Here is a 20,289-nt window from a genome sequence, read left to right on the forward strand (position 1 = left end):
AGTCCTCTCAGTTGCCCCTGGGTGCCAGGGGTGAGCAAACCCTGGGGTAGGATGTCAGGCTGGAGATGGGGCCACAGCATGCAGCAACCAGATGCTTGACAGCGACGGGGCAACCCACAGAGATCGCTGCCATTTATTAAGTCTTACAGGAAGGGTCAATGCGATGCTCCTTCCCATGCAGAGACAGGAGAATGCAGCAGCAATACCCTCTTTTCTTTCTGTATCTCCTGATGATGAGGAAAAGGGCACTCTGCTGCTGTTCATCCAAGTACATGACAGACAGCTGCTAGGGGCACATGGGACTCACAGCTCAGTCTCTTCTCCATTCAAGACAGAAATTTAAGTCTCTCCCTTACTCTGGGGCTGGTTTTAATGAAACTCAAGCAAATATAGTAGTCTTCGAGGTTTCTATTCCTTTATTGAATTTAATTAAAACTGATGAGCACATTCAAAAGTTGATAGAAAGTGAGTGACAGACAAGTGAACATAGAGATAGACTGTAAAATCCCATAAGCCCTGTTTTCATAGGCCTATAGGAAAATTAGAAAAATCTGAAGGATATTTTAGAATAAAATATATGTAAACCACAGTAGTTCCCATCCACACTCAGTTTTTATGAATACCAGTATTATTAGCCTCAAGCATTTAGAAATGTCAGGTAGATCCACATCCCTCAAAAACCTTCTTACTTAATAATTGGGATTATTTTTAATTGTGTCTCATGGTGATAGGAGCACGTAGGTTTCTTGGGATTCAAAACATTAGGATTCCTAGAAACAAAGCTCAGAGTAGATGATCTTGAAGTTTAAACTTCTTAGTAAAATTATGACCGAGCACAAGAGCTAATAATACTAAACTAATCAAGCTTAAGTCACTGGACAATGCCAGTTTAAAGGACTTCTTCAGACATCAGCTTCAGATTTTCTTGTTCCTCAAAACCAGAAAAAATTAAATCGTTAGTCCCATGCACAGCTATTTTATCTAACACAGCAAAATCAGAGCACAGGCCCATTGAATTAATGGCATTTATTTGAATAAACTTGGTTTACTCAGAAAAATTTTCGAAGTACATAATATACCCTACAATGTAATTTTCTTGTTTCAAACTTGGATTGTGCTACCTTCCTGGCCAGTGAACTCTCTCAATGCTTTAGCACACTCTAAATTATAAGCCACTTGAAAAATGTATGCAAAATGAGTACACATGCTTTTCTTGTATTCTTGTTTTCTGAAGATACACATTTCTATCAAAACCAGCTGCCATCAAAAATCAAGTACATCTTATATATTAAACATTGATTATTCCATTAAAAAAAAAAAGCCAATATTAAAAATATAACCTTCCTTACCTTTGCAATAATGACTTCTTTTTTCAAAATCTTCATAGCGTAGTATTTCCCACTAGCCTTCTCTCGGACCAGGATAACTTTGCCAAACGTGCCTTTGCCCAGTAGTTTTAAATAGTCAAAATCATTCATTGTCTATAAGGAACAAACAACAAGTATTAGCAAGATTTATGCTATCTAGTTCCAGTATGCACACACGTACCTACATATAACCAAATGCTGTTACCAATATACTAAGAACAGTTCAAAAAAACATGTACACTTCTATGATTAACTCCATAATAGTTAACTGTATCCTTGAACCATGAGGATAGTAGTATTATAATTCTCTAAAGTACTGCACGGTATCCTATACACACATTTTTACAAAGCACACAGTGAACAAAGTCTTAGTCTATATCAGCATTTCATGAAGGCTCCACATCTAAGAAAGCACATCAACTCCTGTATTACCAGGGACAAAAGAATGTGGCATATCAGTAGGTTTTGTGTAAAGCTAACCACTGCTCTGATGTTTTTTTTGAAACATTTTAGTAGGTTTGTCAGCTCAACTAGAGTGTCATATACAGAAAGAATTTGGCCAGATGATCTCAGAACCCAAACCAGTTTAGCCACTTTCATGAGCACAAAGCTTGAGTCAATAATCATCTTAGTTCTGCAAGCTCATTTCAGATCAGTTCAGAAGCATCAACCCAATGGTCTATGCATTAGATGCAAAGATGAGGATATAAACAGCATAATACTGAGAATACAGTGACTGCACAGTGTTTCTTTGGTAAATTTGGGGCAAATCACTGGCTTCCACTGTGTGTTTCCACAGCCCATCTTTCAGCACGCTGTGTGACTGCCCTGGTTGCAGCACCACATAACCACATACAGACTGTTAAGGCTCTGAGGAACCTTGAGGAAACCAGTTAAAGGCTCTGAAAGACAACACACTATTGTTGTTACAGTCCTGTCCTGCAGTATCAATAACCTTCCTTTCTTAGTGAATAATACACCTGAAAATATTTATACAGAGAAATACTACTTGAGTCTTGGTTTTGCTAGGTTAAATATATTTAATCCTTTTATGGATGAGAGAAAGAAAAGATCATGCCTTATCTTTCATCTTCCTACAGTTTCTTTCTATCACTAGTTGGAGTGTCAGGCAGGTTTTTTGAATACTGACATTCCAGATAATCCTCTACTTGTGTCTTCCACAATGGAACTATTACTTTCCTTATCCCTACCAGAGACACCTCAAACAGTGCCTACACATCTCACACACATTCCCAGTGTAGAGCTATTGGGCATATCCCCAGGTGTGCAATCACAAATAGTGGCAGTGAAATATATTCTCTCCTTTGAGGAAATACAAAGGGTGAAATTTCCTTCTGAAATTATTTATTCCTTTAAGCTCAAGTGCATGATACTATTACCATGGATCTCAAGTTGCTGTCAACAAACTGTGAAAAAAATTTATACTCACTCAGAGTCAGTTTGAAATACGCTCACATAAGGGGTGGAACTGAAGTTCCATCAACCACATTAATGCTGTGATTCCTTAGCTTTTTAAGGTAACACCTAGATATTTCAAAGCTTTATTAAAGAGAAGATGCTTTCCATATATCAGTTTTCTAGCTATATCAGCAGAAATTAAAGCTTTTTCTCATGTAATGGTGGTTGGTAGCTCCTAAGCCAATTAACTTGGGTCAATATCATTCTTTGCTCACATGTAAACTTATTTAAACATTTTGCACTGACAGGTCTTGTTTTGCTGCCAAAACAATCTCACATCAGGAAGAACAAAACTGCATTTATCCCAGTAGGTAACAGAGATTTCAAAGGTTCAGTATACTTCTTACCTAAAGGAAATCCACACAAGTGAGTGTAAAGTTAAGTTTATGACCACAGACAAATACTTAATTGGTCACCTTTTCCAAAACCAAGTATAACATGTTGCACCTAGTGATGCATGACGTAGTATGTAAAGCTGTGATCCAAATGTTATGCGCCTCCTAGTACTTAGTCAACTAAAGGTAAGACTTCTCACCTATCACAGTCAGTACTTGGGAAAGTCGAGTTATCTACCTTGACAGTTCCATGGTAACAGTCAAGCAAAAACACACAAAGAAACTGCCTTTGTGCTAAAGCAGTGAAATTGACGAAAACACATGAAAAATCCAAAATGCGTTCAAAACAATTCAGACAGAAGATGAGTAACTCAGGGCAAAGTCCTCCGTATCTTCAGTCATAAAGCTATTACATTCCCTGACAAAAAATGGCTGACAGCCTTACTGATAAAGAATACTGAGTTATCAACCATAACAAATCACTTCTAACAGTCAAAAGTTTATGGGATCATAAGCAGCCTCAAAGGTGTAACTTTTTCCCATACTTCTGATCTTTGAGAGGCTGGACTTACAGAGCAACCATCAGAGTCTGAACAAAACCAGCTCAGGAGAGCAGCCCTCTGCCTGCACACAGAAGGAGGATCTGGGCTCAACCGATCACAGATACAGGTTTGATGCTAAGGGCAGCAAGTCAGCCAAATTGAAAGACTCGTTCACTCAAAATTTGCTTACATAATGTTCATCAAAGCAGTCATGAATCTAGCTGCAAGCTCAGTGAAAACAAGTTAAAAATATATGTATATTTATAAGTGGAAGGTAATAGGTTTGCAAGATTTTGAGCCATGGCTTAACAGCAGGTTATGGTGGTAGTGCTAGTTCTAAGAATAAAGTCTCCTGATGCTCTCATTCTTTGAAGCTCAGCAGAAGGCTTAGAGATGATATGTCATGCAGGGTAACTCAAAAAGTCTGCCAAAGAACACAAGATCTTGGGAGATAAAAACACAGATGCCATAGCTAAGGGTGTACTGGAAACTGGTGGGAAAATGGAAATACTTCCTAAACCTGAGAGATGTTGGTAAGCAAATTTGGAAGCTCCAATAAGATTGGATTCTTTCTCCTTGATGATTCCACCTTTTTCATTCCTACTGAACTCTTAGCACTGAATATTTTGCCTCATTACATTACTTTTCGTTTTCCTCTGAAAAATCCATTGTTTACTCATTCTGCACTCTGCAAAACAAATTTGTAATGAAAGGAAAAGGAATGAACCTACAGCAAACTGCACTAACCAAAGAACGGTATGATGTTCAGCTTTCTGTAAAGCCTATATACTCCCTTATGGATGATCTGCTCAAAAGATTACACTCTACTACCAGTGCTGAGAATTCCTACCAAGGAACTAATTCTTTTAAATTCCTGACTTGCACAAAGATTATACCACTTGAAGTCTGCATCTCACTTCATCAGGAAGAGATCCTGCTTATAAGGAATAGTACAACAGGAAATAAAAGCAAGTTGCTCCAAATTTTAATGATGCTCTTACTGTAAAACTTGTGGCACATTGACACCATTAAAAAAAAACTGAAAAAAAGGGGAAAAAAAAGTGGTTTTGGTTCTTCTAGTTAATTTGGCCAGGAATGTTACTGTCATGTCTGTTCAAATTGAATTCCATATCCTAAAGACTGTTTTCTTCATAAACCTTTTGCTACCTTTTTAGAGAAGAACAGGCCCCCTCCTCTCTGTCTCGTTTCTTAATCTGATTATCCTCTTGTAGTCATATGTATACCATCTGGTGCATGCACTAGCAAAATTCACTGGGCTTAGATGTAAAATCAGGTGACAAAACAAGCTTGTAGGACACATTGTGTAAAAAAATCCCTGAAATGAAAAGAAATCCAATACCAAAAAAAAGCAATAAAATGCATTAAGTCATTATAATTGAAATGGTTCTGCTTACATTAACAACTAAAAAAGCTTAACCAGAAGCTTTTCAGAAACATTTCTACAAAACAGAAACAGTTGTAAAAAAAAATATTTTTCCCAATTTCAATTAACACTGAGGGAGTTACAACTCTCCATCATTATGGTCACTTTTGCTAAAGTCTTCCAACAGTTAGAAGTCCGCAGTGGGATTTTGACTTTTGGTAAAAAAATATCCTTGCTGTCATCAGTATGGTCTTCACTGGCTACATTCTGATTCATTATTAGGTGTTGAATATCAACATTTTTCATTTTACCTTTTTTTGTGGAGTTTGCTTTTGGCTTGTTGCCAAAGTCATTAAATATTCTGCAGCACTCAACATGCACTGGCCCAGCATCTTATTTCAGCATGTCTTAAAGCAAGAGCAGCAAGACAGAAAAGAAACTGATCTTCCTCCTCATCCTGTTCCCACAATCTCTTTTGTTGTATGGGAAAATGCACCGCACTGTGAACAAGGAACGCATGCATTCCAGATAAACTACTTATATTAGACAGCATTAATTTTGACACCTTGAAGATGCTTGTTGTTATGCAGTGGTTTTGTACTCCACTAAGAGGATACACTGGCTTGGATTAGTGCTCAAATCTTTAATAGAGCAAACCCAAATCCCTTCCACATAATCGCACTGCCTCTCAGAAATCCTGACACATCTTGAATGCTGCCTCTGCCTTGCTGTCATTTGGTGTATTTTACCCTGGAGCACAATCATTAAACATCTATGCTGCAGGGCTAAAAGTTCAATGTCAACCTGACAGTGAATCATGAGAGTGTTGTTACATCTGTATATAATTAGTTTTTACCTATTTCTATAGCGGAAAAAAGAAAATGCAATACAATGAAACAACATGAAAGAGCTGTGTTTGCACTGCAAACTCAAGTTCTCAAAACTTAGGACACGACATAACTAAGATTTCCTACGACACCTTTGTTATATTCATAAGGGTGTAGTTTTCAGTCACTGATTTTTCTATGATTCTTGCTTCATATAGTGCAACAAACAAAACATGCTCCATGAGTGCAGGCACACATTCACTATTTCTTTCCATTGTTCATCGTTGAAAGGCATTCAGTTACATTAGCTATAAAACTATTTTGCTCTGTCAGCGGAGTTCCAGTCCTATGAACCCAGTCCTATAGAAACAGGTTATTATTTCTCATGCAATTTCAATGCATTCTTGAGTCATGTCAATCCTGTATAGGAAGTGAGAGACATCCATTTGAATGATTCATTCTTGAAGAGTAGTCCTTACTTACAGAAACACAAGATAAAATGGAAATACCAAATAATAAACAAGTTTTTGTGTGGCACTGAATCTTTAAAACATGCTCTTAGTTGTGTGTTTATCCTATTGACTCTGGAGATATAACTACAAGTATGTTATAGCCAACAATGTACATATTCCTACTTGAAGCAAAAGCTGTGAAGTACTGCATAAAAATAAGATATTGTTTTGTCTTATTTCATTGAAAACTACAGCAAAGTTATTTTCCCAGATTGCAAAAAACAAGGTCATTAAAAGCCAAATCCTGCTAGCCTTTCTCATGCAAATTATCTAATTTGTACTGGGTCTTATTTGCATGAGAAAGGGGGCAAATCTACTTGACTAAAGAAAATATTTTATTACCATACTTCTGAAAGAGTAAACAAACAAAAAATAAAATATGAAAATAATATTCAAACAATAAGCAGAATGTTAACATGTGCCTGAATGGTTAAACTTTGTTTTTCAGAAGTGCTGTACCAGGCAGTGTAACAAATAAATAAAACTAGAGCAGTTCAGTTTTATTTAAATAAAACAAATCAGTACTCTTATGCTTGTAATACACTGAATTTTATGTAGAAATAGTATTCCCTGCATATTGTTTTATCCAACCAGACCACTCTATAAAAGTTATTTAATTATTAGTCTTGTCAATCATTTTTTAACATCATTACCTTTCTTTTATGATGGGTTGTTGAAGCATCCATCTCTTCTTCTCCTATATTGTCTATCTGTGAAGTCGGACTACAGTTCATCCTCTCCTCTTCTTGCCTCTGAAGTCTGTCTGCTACAGCCTGGATTGCTTCTGTCCATTCTTCCCTATCATAAACAAGGCAATATCCCTATTACAAACTCAAACATCCAAATAAATGGTTTATAATGTTTTTCACATGCTACATTTCTTCATTGTTCAACTCTGATGTTACACAGCAGAAGACTCATAAATTAATCACTTTAATTTCTTTCCAAATTCTGCATTATGTTAAAGGTGGTGAAGTTGACCAGCATCAAAAAGGACCATTGCACGGTTAATTTCAATAATTACCAGTGTCTGATTTTGTAAATATTTTAATAGTGAATACTTGAAAACACTTGCTCCAGGTATAATACAGCTCAGACCATAAACTGTCATCTCCTATCCAATACTATCTGGTAATAACTTGCTATTTTAAGAGATTTCTTGGTCTTCCAATATTTATTAAACCATACCCTGTGTTCAACTCTTTGCCTGTCTCCTCTTAAAATTCAACTTGTTGGTTAATTTCAAATTCCCCTGAGAAAGTGGCCCTCAGAGACAATTAAATTCCTACAAGTGTCACAAAACCCCGTGGCCACACAGAGGGGCAGGCACAGACGAGGGTTTTGGTGGAGGGACGACCAGGGGCAGTTGAGCCCACGGCTGTTCTGCTGCTGGCTCACCAGCACAGACACAACAACCAGCACACTGGTGGCATTAGTGAATGCAGTAAGAGGTGCTACCCTGTGTACGCAGAAGAAGATAGGGTGAAGAAACAGTACCAAGGTAGAATAAAAAATTTAAAAAAAAAAATTAAAAATAAAATTAAAAAAAAAAAAGGAGAAACTACAGAAAAAGCAAAGTTTTGGTTATTTATTGAGACACCCAATATGAATAAAGCCAAATCATAGCATTAGTCATAAACAGGACAGATGCCCACAGTGGTAAAACTCAGTGCATCTAACCAGAGACACAGTAAAGAACTTTTTAGCAAGCTGTGGTGGATGCACTCAACCCCCACCCCACCCGAAACCCTAAATCACTCCCTGTGACAAAAGGTACACCATCCCATAACTCCTACATGCTTCTGGTGCATTAAAAAAGTTAATTCTTAAGAGTTTGTATATTTACTGAGACAAGAAAAACTAATAAGCAAACATAAAATAAATTATAACAAACATACTGTTTTGTGTGCCAAAAAAAGGAGCATATTGGGAGGAGCAAAAGGAAAATTTGAGACAGCAAGTCTGGAAAATACTTCAATGCAGGCTTCTGTTGTTCAAAATGTAACACTTCAGAGATACATCACGACATAGTTTTGGCTCATTCGAACACACTCTTCAAACATACTCTCAGGGAACTCTTACACCAGCTATGAGCTCAGATAATATTTTACAGAAGCTGACTTATAAATTCTTCAAGTAACTGTTCAGATGTGCTCAGAATGTCACAGTCCCAAGTGCTGATCACTGTACAGCCCCAGCAGAAACTCTGTCGAGGCTTCTGCATAAAGAACACAGAAAGCAAAACAAAAATAAAATCCTCACCGTTCCTCCGGAGTGTCTACATGGAACGTCCTCTCTATGACAGTGGTCCACTGAAGACATCTGATAATGAATGTGTTTGGCTTTGGTCTCTCTGTTTTCATTAGCTGACATTCTAGAGAAACACATGAGATTGCCTCTTTTATACATTGCCAGTTAACATGTGAAGAGCAAATAAAATTAATTAGATAAAATACATATAGCTTATAAAATACATACACCTATGCAGCATGTATTCAGCACGTATAAGGAAATATAGAGTGGCAAGATAACCGTGGGTTTGAACAAAAGGCAGCAGATAAGAATCAAAAGGTGAAGAAAGCTGAGGAACTGATGGAACTTGTATTGTTGCCCATAAAAAAAGTGCCATCTCCACTTACAAACTAGGTCTGTGTTATGAGGGTAAGAACAGTATTAGATCTCGGGTTGCTCTAGTATGCCAAGGTAACAGCAGTAGCCACAGGCACATTCTTCCATCTGTACCTGGCAGGAGGAATATGACATTTTCCTTTCAATGGTAACCATGCCACAATTACCCACGCTACTGTCACTTCAGGATTAGATTTATTGTGAAATACCCTATCTGAGAAAATTCAGACATCTGAACTAATCTGATTATTAAATATAAAATAACCCAAATACAGGCACCCAGTGGGGTTGCCCCAGGAAATCATCTAGTTCTCTCTGTGCCCCGGGGCAGAATCAGGTCTACCTATGCTATTTCCCATAAGTATTTCTTTAAACTTTTTCTACAATCCACAAAAAGCAGGAATTTCAAAACCACTATAAGTAAACTATTGCATCCAACTATAAGGAAATTAATTGTTTATACAGTTGAAAGATTTTTCCTAGCATTTAATGCAACTGTTCCTATAATTTAAGCATATTGTTTCTCGCCCTATTGACTAATTTATCTTTTCAGCAGCTATGCCTTTTAGAGATCTGAACACTATCTTACCTCTCTTCAGTCTTCTCCAGCCTAAATCAGCTCAATCAATCTGACCTCACATGTTGTGCTTTCAGATCCAAGATCTACCCTTATCACACAATTCTAGACATACAGTACTCTGCCTATGACCCCTTCGTCACAAGACCAGCGTCAGTGCTTTACAAAAATCATATTATATGACATGTACCACTTCATCAGGCATTATATACATTCACAAAAATAAATTATATTGGCTTGATGTATTTTTTCTTCACAAATTCAGGGTCCTGAAACCTAGCAAATTTCTAAACACCCAACTTGTGTAAGTACCCTCTGCTCTGTTTTGCTTTCTCACTTACGCCTTTGTTGCCAGTGTTAATTGTACAAGATACATACTCATAGCTGACATTCTGAAACACAGCTGCATACTGAAAATACATTAAAGCAATTCTCCTTAATATTTCTAGTTTGTAAGGCTTAAAGCCTTAGTTCAAGGCACTGATTTGTATGCCTGAACACCTAAACAATTTGAGACACAATCATCTAAGAAACAGCCTCTGCCTCAGTGATACAAAGTACAGCAAATATCAGCAGACTTCCTTGTACTAGACCATCCTTAACACAGGGATGAAATAACATATAAGAGGGGGTCTCTGTGAAGACACTTTGATTTTAGAACTTTCATGCATACTGCAATTTTTTTATTCGAAAAAGTAAAGAAGAGTGGAAGAGGATATGTTGATAGGATTTTTTTCTGCAGTTTGGCAGAACACTTCAGAAGCTTGAAAGACATATGCATAAAAAAAAACCAAAAGAGGAATAAAGTAAATATTGCACTACACAGGTGTATATTCCTTGATGCACAAAACTATATATTCACCATACATCTATGAATTATTATATAAGTCAGATTGCTCACTGGTCAAGGAGATGACATTACATGTACCAAACCTGCATACACTGTGGAAACTCAAAAGAGAAATCATAATCCAACCTCACTGCTTTTATAAACTCAGCTAAGTATTGGATGGGATGACAGCCACCCTCGACATTTAGAGGAAAGAGCTACAGTGGGATGGACACAGGGAGAGGGATTTAACACAACAGCTGGGAGAGAAACAAGGAGGACAGAAGCAGATGACAGGAACTTGGGGAGCCTGATGAAGTAGAGCTGCTTAGGATAGTTAACCAGCCTTGTAGCTGGGTGTAAATATCACTTGTGAGACCAAAGAAACCCCCATCTTCAGAGACATGGTTGAAATCCAAGTTATAATCATGGTGATGGTGAGGCTAGGGCTAACAGGCTATTTGTTTTATTAACTTCTTCAACTGTAGCTCTAAAGAATGTGTCAGGCTACCTTAATAACAGAAAAGACCAGCAGCATTATCTGCTCTAAGATTATCTCATCTTACTCCTGACAAAACCATCCTCTCATCTTTAATCCTATCACGCTTCAATCATGAAGGTTGAAATTTTCTTTGCTGGGTGTCTGCCTAAAGCTGCACACTGCTGGAAAATACTACTTTTTGGAGATGAGACTTAAAACTTGGCAAACCAAGACCTTTGATATCGTTTTAGTATTCCTGTGCTAATGTAAGGCATCTGGCCACACTACATGTGGGAGGGATAAGAGTGCAGTGGGAGGAGGGTAAAAAATTACAATAACAATTACTAAAGCATAAAATCATTGAAAATCTATGCATTGCTTATAATCCAGAGGCTACAGCTATCTCCTGCCTCTACACATGCTAAATGTAAAGCTCTTTCTCCTGTATTCATAATGCCTCAATGCTATTCCTCAGACAACATCAAAAAGAAACTACCTCGTTGAGTCAAAATCCAGCATGGAAAGATGGCATATAGCAAGTTATTTACACAAGAGATGTGGGGAACAAAACACTACAGAATAAAGGGAGAAGAGACTGGAATCTGTGTGAGAAAGAAAAACTCGGGGGATAGATAGAGTATAGCTAAAGTAGAATAGCTAGTTTAGGAGAAGGAAGGTAAAAGAAATGCCAGGGACAGAAAAATGTTAGGACACTCTGAAGGCAAAAAGGTAGAGAGTCAAACCTGCAGAAAAGTCTGTGCCAATTAAAAAGCACATCCTCTCTACTGCCTCTAAAGGAGGCAAAGATTTTGAATTTCACCATGCATTTTCTGATTGCAAATATATATTAAAAAATGCATAACTGAAATAGCATTAGTTTAAGTTTCCCAACTGAAGCATGCAAAAATTGGAATGAACAGAATTAAGCCTGCCTATGTCCATATGCTATCTTTAATATGGTCTTTACAGATATGTATAGTATACCACATAGTATAATAAATATACATGTTAGTATGTACATTACAGAAATCTGTATCTAATACATAGATGTATTATTGGTACTATCTATATTATTTTTTTCAGACCGTCCTCAAAGTGATGATGTGCATTATTAGCAAGAACAAAACATATGGAGGTATATACTAAGCTCTGTAACTACCAGAGAGTGTTTACTCTCTGAGTTTTCATTATAGATGATTAACTAAATCAATTAAAGGTAATAAGAAATAACTTGGCAATTGAAAATGACACTGAAAACATTAAAAAAATGTCATTTCACTATCACCGAAGGGAGGCTACTGAAAAATAAAATCTAGCAAAACTTAATGAGCTTTTTTTAATATTCTGTTAAAAGTGGCTAAAGATTTCCTTGTGGAAGGTTAAAATTGAATATGTTTGTATCCTTTCCTTCTGAAGCAAAAAGAGTTACAGAAAGAAGTGGAGGACCAATGTATTCCTAACAGTGCTGTGCTACCCATGCTTCTCAAGCAAACAGAAGTAACTGAAGTCTGATGATATTTAGTACACCCACATGCTACATGTGCTGCTGTATACAAAATGTATGGGATAAACAACATTCCTGTCATGCTTTCAACATAATAAAAACTTGTTTGTCAATGTCTTTCACCTACAGCTAGAAAAAGAAAAATCTATTAGAGATGAGTAAGTACTCTAATACACAGTTACTGCTAATTACCAAAATATTTTTCTACTAATTACTCAAAAACTGTAGTAGTTTCAGACAGAGAGAATAGTTTGGAAACTACAACAGCACAGAAGAATGAGTGAAACTGGCTACTGAGAGCTGGCTCTGAATGCTCGAGTGATAGTTGGGTTATTACCAAGAGTAGAGAACACTCTACCATAATGTCTTCAAGTTTGCTACTATACATAAACATATGTAATTAAAGGGCTGAATCTCAACTCAAAACAGTTGGAAGTCTAAATTATCATTCAAAAAGATGAGTAAGCCAGTAAACAGACAGACTCAACTTTGTGTTCTTGTATGCTAGCCATCCAGAACTTGGATTTACACATTTTAATCCTAAAGCTTTCTGTCTTCCTGGGATCAAAGACCGGTCACGAGAATTTTCCCCTTTAATACTAGAGGGGGTGAAAAACCTTGGGGGAGAACACTTGTTCCAAGCAGCAAAATACAAAATCAGTAACAGAAACTGACAACTGTGTTCCAACAAGTCTGTAGCACTCATTTGGCCATTTTTGGATTAATATAGAAAATGAAAAAAAAAAGAAATAAACCCAGTATCAAGAGATACAATAGATGTTTCTCAAGTATTGAACTTCTCTTTTTAAAAGAAACCAAAAACATTGTCAGGTATATACCAGAGGCTGGCTGATTTTTGTCTCCATATCTACAAACAATCTGACAATTCTAAATTGTTACACTATCTTTTTCAAATAACTGCTACTATCTAAATTAAGTAGTTATGCTAGTTAAACTCTCCTGAGCAACTCTAACTACAAACTGTATTTCAAAACGTTCTGTTTACTTTACACCATTCTGAACCACAGATGACAAAGTTTGCTTGAAGCTGTAATTACTCTGCAAAGCTGGGAAGCCAATTAGAGGGCCTGAAACCTGCCAGTTCCAAAAAAAAAAAAAAAACCCACAAAAAAAAGCACAGATCATCTGTTCAGATTTTATTAAAAAGTTTAAAGTTTGAATTCTATAACTTTAACCATATAATCGCCAATGTTCTTTTCCTAAATGCATTCATTGAGCACAAAAATAAGAAAGAACACTAATACCATTTTATTATTTCATATATGGCAGCTTTCAACTTCAGCAGAATATGTTGATATGGCCAGAGAAGAATACTAAACATGCAAGCAGCCATAAAAAATTGCACTAAAAAATGAACAGAAGGTTACGTATTTGAGAAATTATTTCTAATACAGACTGAGTTTTAGCACAAAAGATAACTTCCTGTGATTATCATACGATATAAGAGGAAAAGTGTTGAACCACTACTTGTATTGTTTAGAATATGTGGATTTCTAAATATATCCAGAGAGTGCTATCTTTATACAGATACCTATATCTATGTAGTTATCTATTTGCATTACAATTTAACCTTGATTTTTTATTCTTCTCTTGACCTTTCCACCACACTTTTGTCCCAACCTCTGCCTGTTCAGTTGCTACTCCCATTTTTTCCTTTCTCGTGTCAAAATTCAATGGACACACAGCTTACAAACACCTTTTTCCATTACCGCTACTCTGCACTCCAAATTCGCTTTTCTCTGATGAACTTCTTTGTTAGACAAGTAGTAGAAAAGTAGCAGAACTAATACACCATCTTCATAACACTGAGACAGATACACACACTTTTCCTCCTAAACATATGAAAAGCCATGGCTTTTGCATATATGTACAAATATATGTGAACACACGCGCCCCCCATATACACCCTTAGCTTGGTCCTCTCTTGATTCTCCCAGCTGTTTACCTGCTCCCTGTGGGAAATCTACTTTTCTGAGAGCTTCCAAAAGGCTCTCTTCTTTCTCACTATATTTTACCTATGACAAGTGTGACCCTCAAAATAAGTTTGGTTACATAAAGATTTTTGCAAACAATTTAATGTCCCCTATTTGGTCCCAAAAAATGTAGTTTTCCCCTAAAACTGTCATCCACAAAACTGTTGAACAGATCATTTTCCTCCATTGTCCTTTTGATCATATCGCTCTTCTGTTCACATTCCTAATTTCTTACTCAGCTCTATCACATCAAATATAAGTAGATTTTAAACCTGGTCTCTCCCCACAGCCTACCCTCATCCTTGGTATCAATCTTTATTCATTATCAAAATGCCACCCATCCTTCTACTTATTTCAATTTTAGCATCATTTTTTCAAAAGCATTTCTAATTTCTCTCTGCTATAGTGGCTCTCTTTTAAATACTCCTTAAAACTCTCCTTCACCATGTCTTGAAAAACAGGATGGAGAGAATAAAGGAGAGGGAAAAAAAGGGAAGAGAGACTAAAAATCTAACCTTGACAATAGATTAGTTGTTGATGTGCTGAGACCACTGTCTGTACTACAGGCTAATACTGTCTCATTGTTTTCTCATACTCCCCCCATCTGTCTGCATCCATCTGCTGTCCCTTGTTTTATATTTGGAATTTTAGTATTTTGGAGCAGCAACTGACTTTTTGTTCTGTACGGGTAGAAATACCACTTCCATGGGGCTTGGCTTATGACATGCACTTATTTGTGCACTTTGATGATACAACAACATATATGACTGCATAATAAACACAACAAACTTACATTATCGTGGAATCATAGAATAGTTTGGGTTGAGAGAGACCTTTCAAAGGTCATCTACTCCAAGCTCCCCTGAAATGAGCAGGAACATCTTCAACTAGATCAGGTTGCTCAGAGCCCTGTCCAGCCTGGCCTGGAATGTCTCCAGGGATGGGGTATCTACCACCCCTCTGGGGAACTTGGGCCAGTGTTTCATGACCCTCATCATAAAAAATTTCTTCCTCATGTTTAGTCTGAATCTCCACTCCTTCAGTTTAAAACCATTACCCCTTGTCCTGTCATAACAGGCCCTGCTAAAAAGTCTGTCCCCATATTTCCTATAGGCCCCTTTTAAGAACTGAAAGGCCACAATAAGGTCTCCCCAGAGCCTTCTCTTCCCCAGGCTGATCAACCCCAACTCTCTCAGCCTGTTCTCAAAGGAAAGGTGTTCCAGCCCTCCGATCATCTCGGTGGCCTCCTCTGGACCCTCTACAAGAGGTTCATGTCTCTTTGGTACTGGGGTACAGAGCTGGATGCAGGACTCCAGGTGGGGTCTCACCAGAACAGAGTAGAAAGGCAGAATCACCTCCCTCGACCTTCTGGCCATGCTCCTTTTAATGGGCCTTCTTGGGCTGCAAGCACACATTGCCAGCTCACGTCTGACCGTTCATCCACCAGTTCCCCCAAGTCCTTCTCGGCAGGGCTGCTCTCAATCCCTTCATCCCCCAGCCTGTACTGATATTGAGACTTGCCCCGACCCAGGTGCAGGACCTTGCACTTAAATTCCTTGAAGGTGAAAAAGATCATCCTTGATGAGCCTTATCATGCTGGAAAGTCTTCTATTTATAATACTCCAAAAAGTACTGTAGTAGCATCCATATCTTTCTGTCACTACAACTAGTTTGCTCTTTGCCCCTTCATGCAAAGAGGGCAGGATGAAAACAGGAGATTCATGCATGTTATTGATGGATTTTGCCTGGGCTTTAGTTTGATTTCACTGAAGAGAGTAAGATTATTCATCCTTCTCTGGCTTTCATGCAAACACCTCAATTTCATTTCTGCAACTGGGTATACCACACCAGCATAAAAACTCTCACACCAGGCTAAAAACTTTAAACTGCCAGGCCCTATGTAGAGAGAATGGGAAATTATAGTATGCTATACTGGTGTCTGAGAAAGCACTGTCCATTGGAGCAGGCTGCCTGGGTCAGTGATGGGGTTGCCATCCCTGGAGGGGTCTGGGACACACAGATGTGGTACTTGGGGACATGGTTTAGTGGTGGACTTGGCAGTGTGACATTTATGGTTGGGCTCCATGATCTCAAAAGTCTTTTCCGGTCAAAGTGATTCTATGATTCTTCTATTAAAATGGAAGGATGAGACCAAGGAGACCAAGGAACTCAATTTCATCCATGACACAAGCCAGCAACTGAATCCAAACTTCTAAGTCAAATGACAGAATACAAATTATATCACCCAGGAGCCATTCATAAACTAACATGAAAGCCTCCCAAAGACAATCACTGGCCCAGTTTTCCAGAAAGCTAAACATTTCCCCATTTAACACAGACAGTAATACTGGTTAAAATCATTAGATGTGAGTTTGAATTTCCATAGATGCATTTGCATTGCCTTTCTCTATGAATATTTTCAGTGTTGAATGAACATTACTTATTCAATTGCATCATTATTATTTTAGAATGAAATCTATACTGTAATTATAAGTGTCTACAGTTAACATGCTTCTCTCTGGGTTCATGTCATCCAATAATATAACAATTAAAAAAACCCAGGACTCTGCACTTAAATCCCATTGAAAAGTTAATTGTGGAGTTTCACACAAGGTCACGTCTAATACCAAAGTATTCTGATGCATAATTTAATCTCACTTAAAACATACATATATATTTTCCTACCCATTTCTTTAAGGAGTGTACCCAGAGTTCTTTATAGCCCTAACATCATACCCCCAAAACCTTTCAGTTTTCATGTTATGAAGATTTTTAAATCCTCAAAATAATGAAACCTTTTCTCTGGCTCACTGAAAGCTTAAGACTAGTAAAATTAGGTAAAAGTAGCACAGCTTCTCCACTTAGAAAGCACAAGGTTCATCAATAAACATTTCTGCATAGAAAAAAAAAATAAAGGTTCTAAAAGGCTAGCTTCCCATAATAACTAAAATTCGCTTCTTTTCAAAGACAAGAAAAAGAGTAGCTATACCACAGAATGCTTAGAAAATACTATCTTGAAAGATAGGAAAGAAATTCCAGGTGACATCATTTTTGGCCAAAGCTCAAAGGCTACTGTGAAGGGATACAGCTCTTCCCAATTATTTCCAACATAAAGATCAAAATGAAGGCAAAAGGCCAATTCTTAGAGATACCTCATCCCAAATGTGATTACCTACATTCTCATTGCATATGTGAGAAGTATTTTTTTTTATCAGTAAAGCCACAAATTCTCCTTAAGTAGAACTGAAGCAGAATTCTTCCCCACTCTGCTTTCCCTGACGATGACAATCAAAGACCGTAGTGGTTTACACAAAGCAGTGTTGGTTCTACTTACACAGCACTGGACCAGTTAAAAACAATGTTGTGAGGTGATGGTTTTTTTGGCACAGCCACTGAGGGTATACATCCTGTCAACCAGAGTACTAGTTTTGTTCCAAAGAAGCAGAATGGAGTTTTAAAAGCCAGGACAGTTTTTTCAGGCTTCTGCTCATACAGAGAAGTTATACCAGTTGAATCCAAATTATTTTTAAACTGGTTCTGACTGCATAAATGTCTAAGCAAAAGCAATTTACATTAACATATTTTATTTTGCATTTCAAGTGGGCTAGGAATGCTCACCCACTCAGTTACCATGACTCAGTCAATCAAGAGTATCTCTTTAAGCTACAATAGCTTTATTACTTGCAACTGCTTGTCTCTACCTGGAAAGAGCTGAACTGATTTTGAACCAGACAATCCAAATAAGCTCATACTTCTGAATTTACCTCTGAAAACCAGTATCAAACAGTTTTAAGATTCTACAATGAATTGCCCACCAATGTAATTACATTGCTTTCATTTATCTTTAAGTGTATGGTTAGATACCACGGCACAAGTTTTTGTGAGTCTAAGTGTCCATGGGGCATAAGCATTAAGGAGCTAAAAGCATACTTCAAATACACAGCACTCTCAGCTCCTATGTTTAAAAAAGAAGGCTCCGTTTGGTGTAAAATAAGCTGGCTCCACAGGAGAGAAACCAGAATGATTCCTACAGGCTATCCAGTGTCACTAGATCTGGCTGACGCATTCAGCCCTGCAGCCCCACAGGTCAGTGCCAGGTGCCCATCACCACCTTTCCCACATGCCCAAAGGTGGGAGAGCACTGGCCACAAGGAGCCAAAGCCAAACCCCTGTCCAGGACACCAAGGGGGCAGTCCTGTAACCTTCCCCAGGGATCACTCCATCCAGCCCTGCTCTGTCATACCCTTTAGTCAATCCTGTTTTGCCTTCAGGGACATACTTATGCTCCAAGGAAGAGAGATGCTTCACCTCCATTTCGGACTCACACGGTTCCCCTGCATTTTGGAGGGCACAGCAACGGGCTGAAGCATGAGTGTGCTGCCTTACACTCTCCCTCTATATATAAAGCATCTACCTGTTTACACATCTCCTTCCCCCAGATCACCCCAAGGAAAAGGGATGGCCTCTGAACACTCCATCCTATGACAAAACATCACCCAATAAGAAAGGCTTTATTAACAAAGAGATTTTTGGCACTGGAAACACTGTTAGCAGTATGTAAAATAACTTTATTCCCTCGGGCCTTCCTGTAATTCCCAACCGAGTATGTGGACAACACAAGACCAGGGCGAGAGCAATGCTCAGGTGTGTGACTTTAAAGTTATCTTGGAAGAAATAAGGGAGCCACTCTACGGAAAATAATACTAGGCCTGTGAAAAAGCCTTTTGCAAAAGTAAAGCTGGTATTGCGGGAGCGGAAAGCAGCAAACACTTGTGGGAAAATATTCATATGATGGAAGTAACTAGTTTGACAGAGCCAGACACAAAAGTTTTAAACTACAGAACAAGTATCACACAAAGCAGAGCTGTGCAAACTGTCCAATGTTCAATTCCAACAGTATTATGAAAATAATACCACAGCCTTGGCCTTTTCTGCTTAAATAACAAGCTGTAAGCAAGAGCCAAAGACGTCTATCATTTGGAGCGCAAAAAGTAGACTGAGACCACACTCTTCACTTTACAGATAGCTACAAAGATTACATGAAGATAGGACTGTAAAGACATATCTTTAAGTCCCTGCCAACCTAATCAAGATGGTATTAACAGTGATCTCACACTCCATCTGCCTGGCTAGTAATTTATGAAAAATGTACTTCACTATTACAGGAAAAATATGTTGCACTGCTTGTGGCCACAAACCTACTGCAGCAGCTCAGGAACTCTTGCATCAGAGGCCACGGGACCAATTCTTGACATTTATCAGGTACTGCTCATGAGATCTGATTCATTCATATAGTGATTTTGTTTGTTTGTTTGCTCTACTGATGATCTCATCTTCAGACGGGTAAAATAGATGATGAAAAATTTACAGTCCCTTGCAATTTAGAGTGTAATACCATACAATTTTGCTTTTCATCCTGTGAATTCTACATAGGTACTTCACTTAATTTTATGGGATTCTTTTTATGACTGAGAAGATCTCCCTGATCTTGCACTGATCAGCAATCATTTCTGATTAAAGTACTCCTTTTCCTGCCAGAAAACAGAAAAACCTCATCTTGCTTAGAAAAACTGTGTTTCTTCTAATATTGCATGCCTGTTCCTTTAGCTTACATTGCCTAAGAATAAGACCTATGGGACTCGCTAGTTGCAGAAATGAGGCTTTTTGTTGTTTTTTTTTTTTTTTTTGGCGGGGGGAGGAAGTGGGTTGTGGTGTGTGGATGGCGTCATTTTTGAAAACAATATCAGATCTTCCCATTTCCATAAAGGCAAAGTTCACGGGCAGCATTCTAATCAGAATCACATAAGATAACTTCCAGGTATCAAAATAA

At 37.8% G+C, this 20,289-nt stretch overlaps 1 protein-coding gene across 1 annotated transcript in view; it reads right to left on the bottom strand.

Annotated features, from left to right (window-relative positions):
- The window catches only part of AKT3 (AKT serine/threonine kinase 3), a gene marked incomplete at its 3' end in the record, with an annotated part of 153,099 nt that overhangs the window by 43,964 nt on the left and 88,846 nt on the right, over positions 1 to 20,289 (bottom strand). Inside the window, exons 4-6 of the mRNA XM_080342165.1 lie at positions 8,709 to 8,820; positions 7,100 to 7,244; positions 1,350 to 1,481 (exon numbers count right to left, since the gene is read on the bottom strand). Coding sequence (XP_080198291.1) covers positions 1,350 to 1,481; positions 7,100 to 7,244; positions 8,709 to 8,820 — 389 coding nt within the window. The remainder of the gene's footprint in view (positions 1 to 1,349; positions 1,482 to 7,099; positions 7,245 to 8,708; positions 8,821 to 20,289) is intronic.

The sequence above is a fragment of the Nesoenas mayeri genome (genome assembly GCF_963082525.1).
Source record: "Nesoenas mayeri genome assembly, chromosome: 3".
Lineage (NCBI taxonomy): Eukaryota > Metazoa > Chordata > Aves > Columbiformes > Columbidae > Nesoenas > Nesoenas mayeri.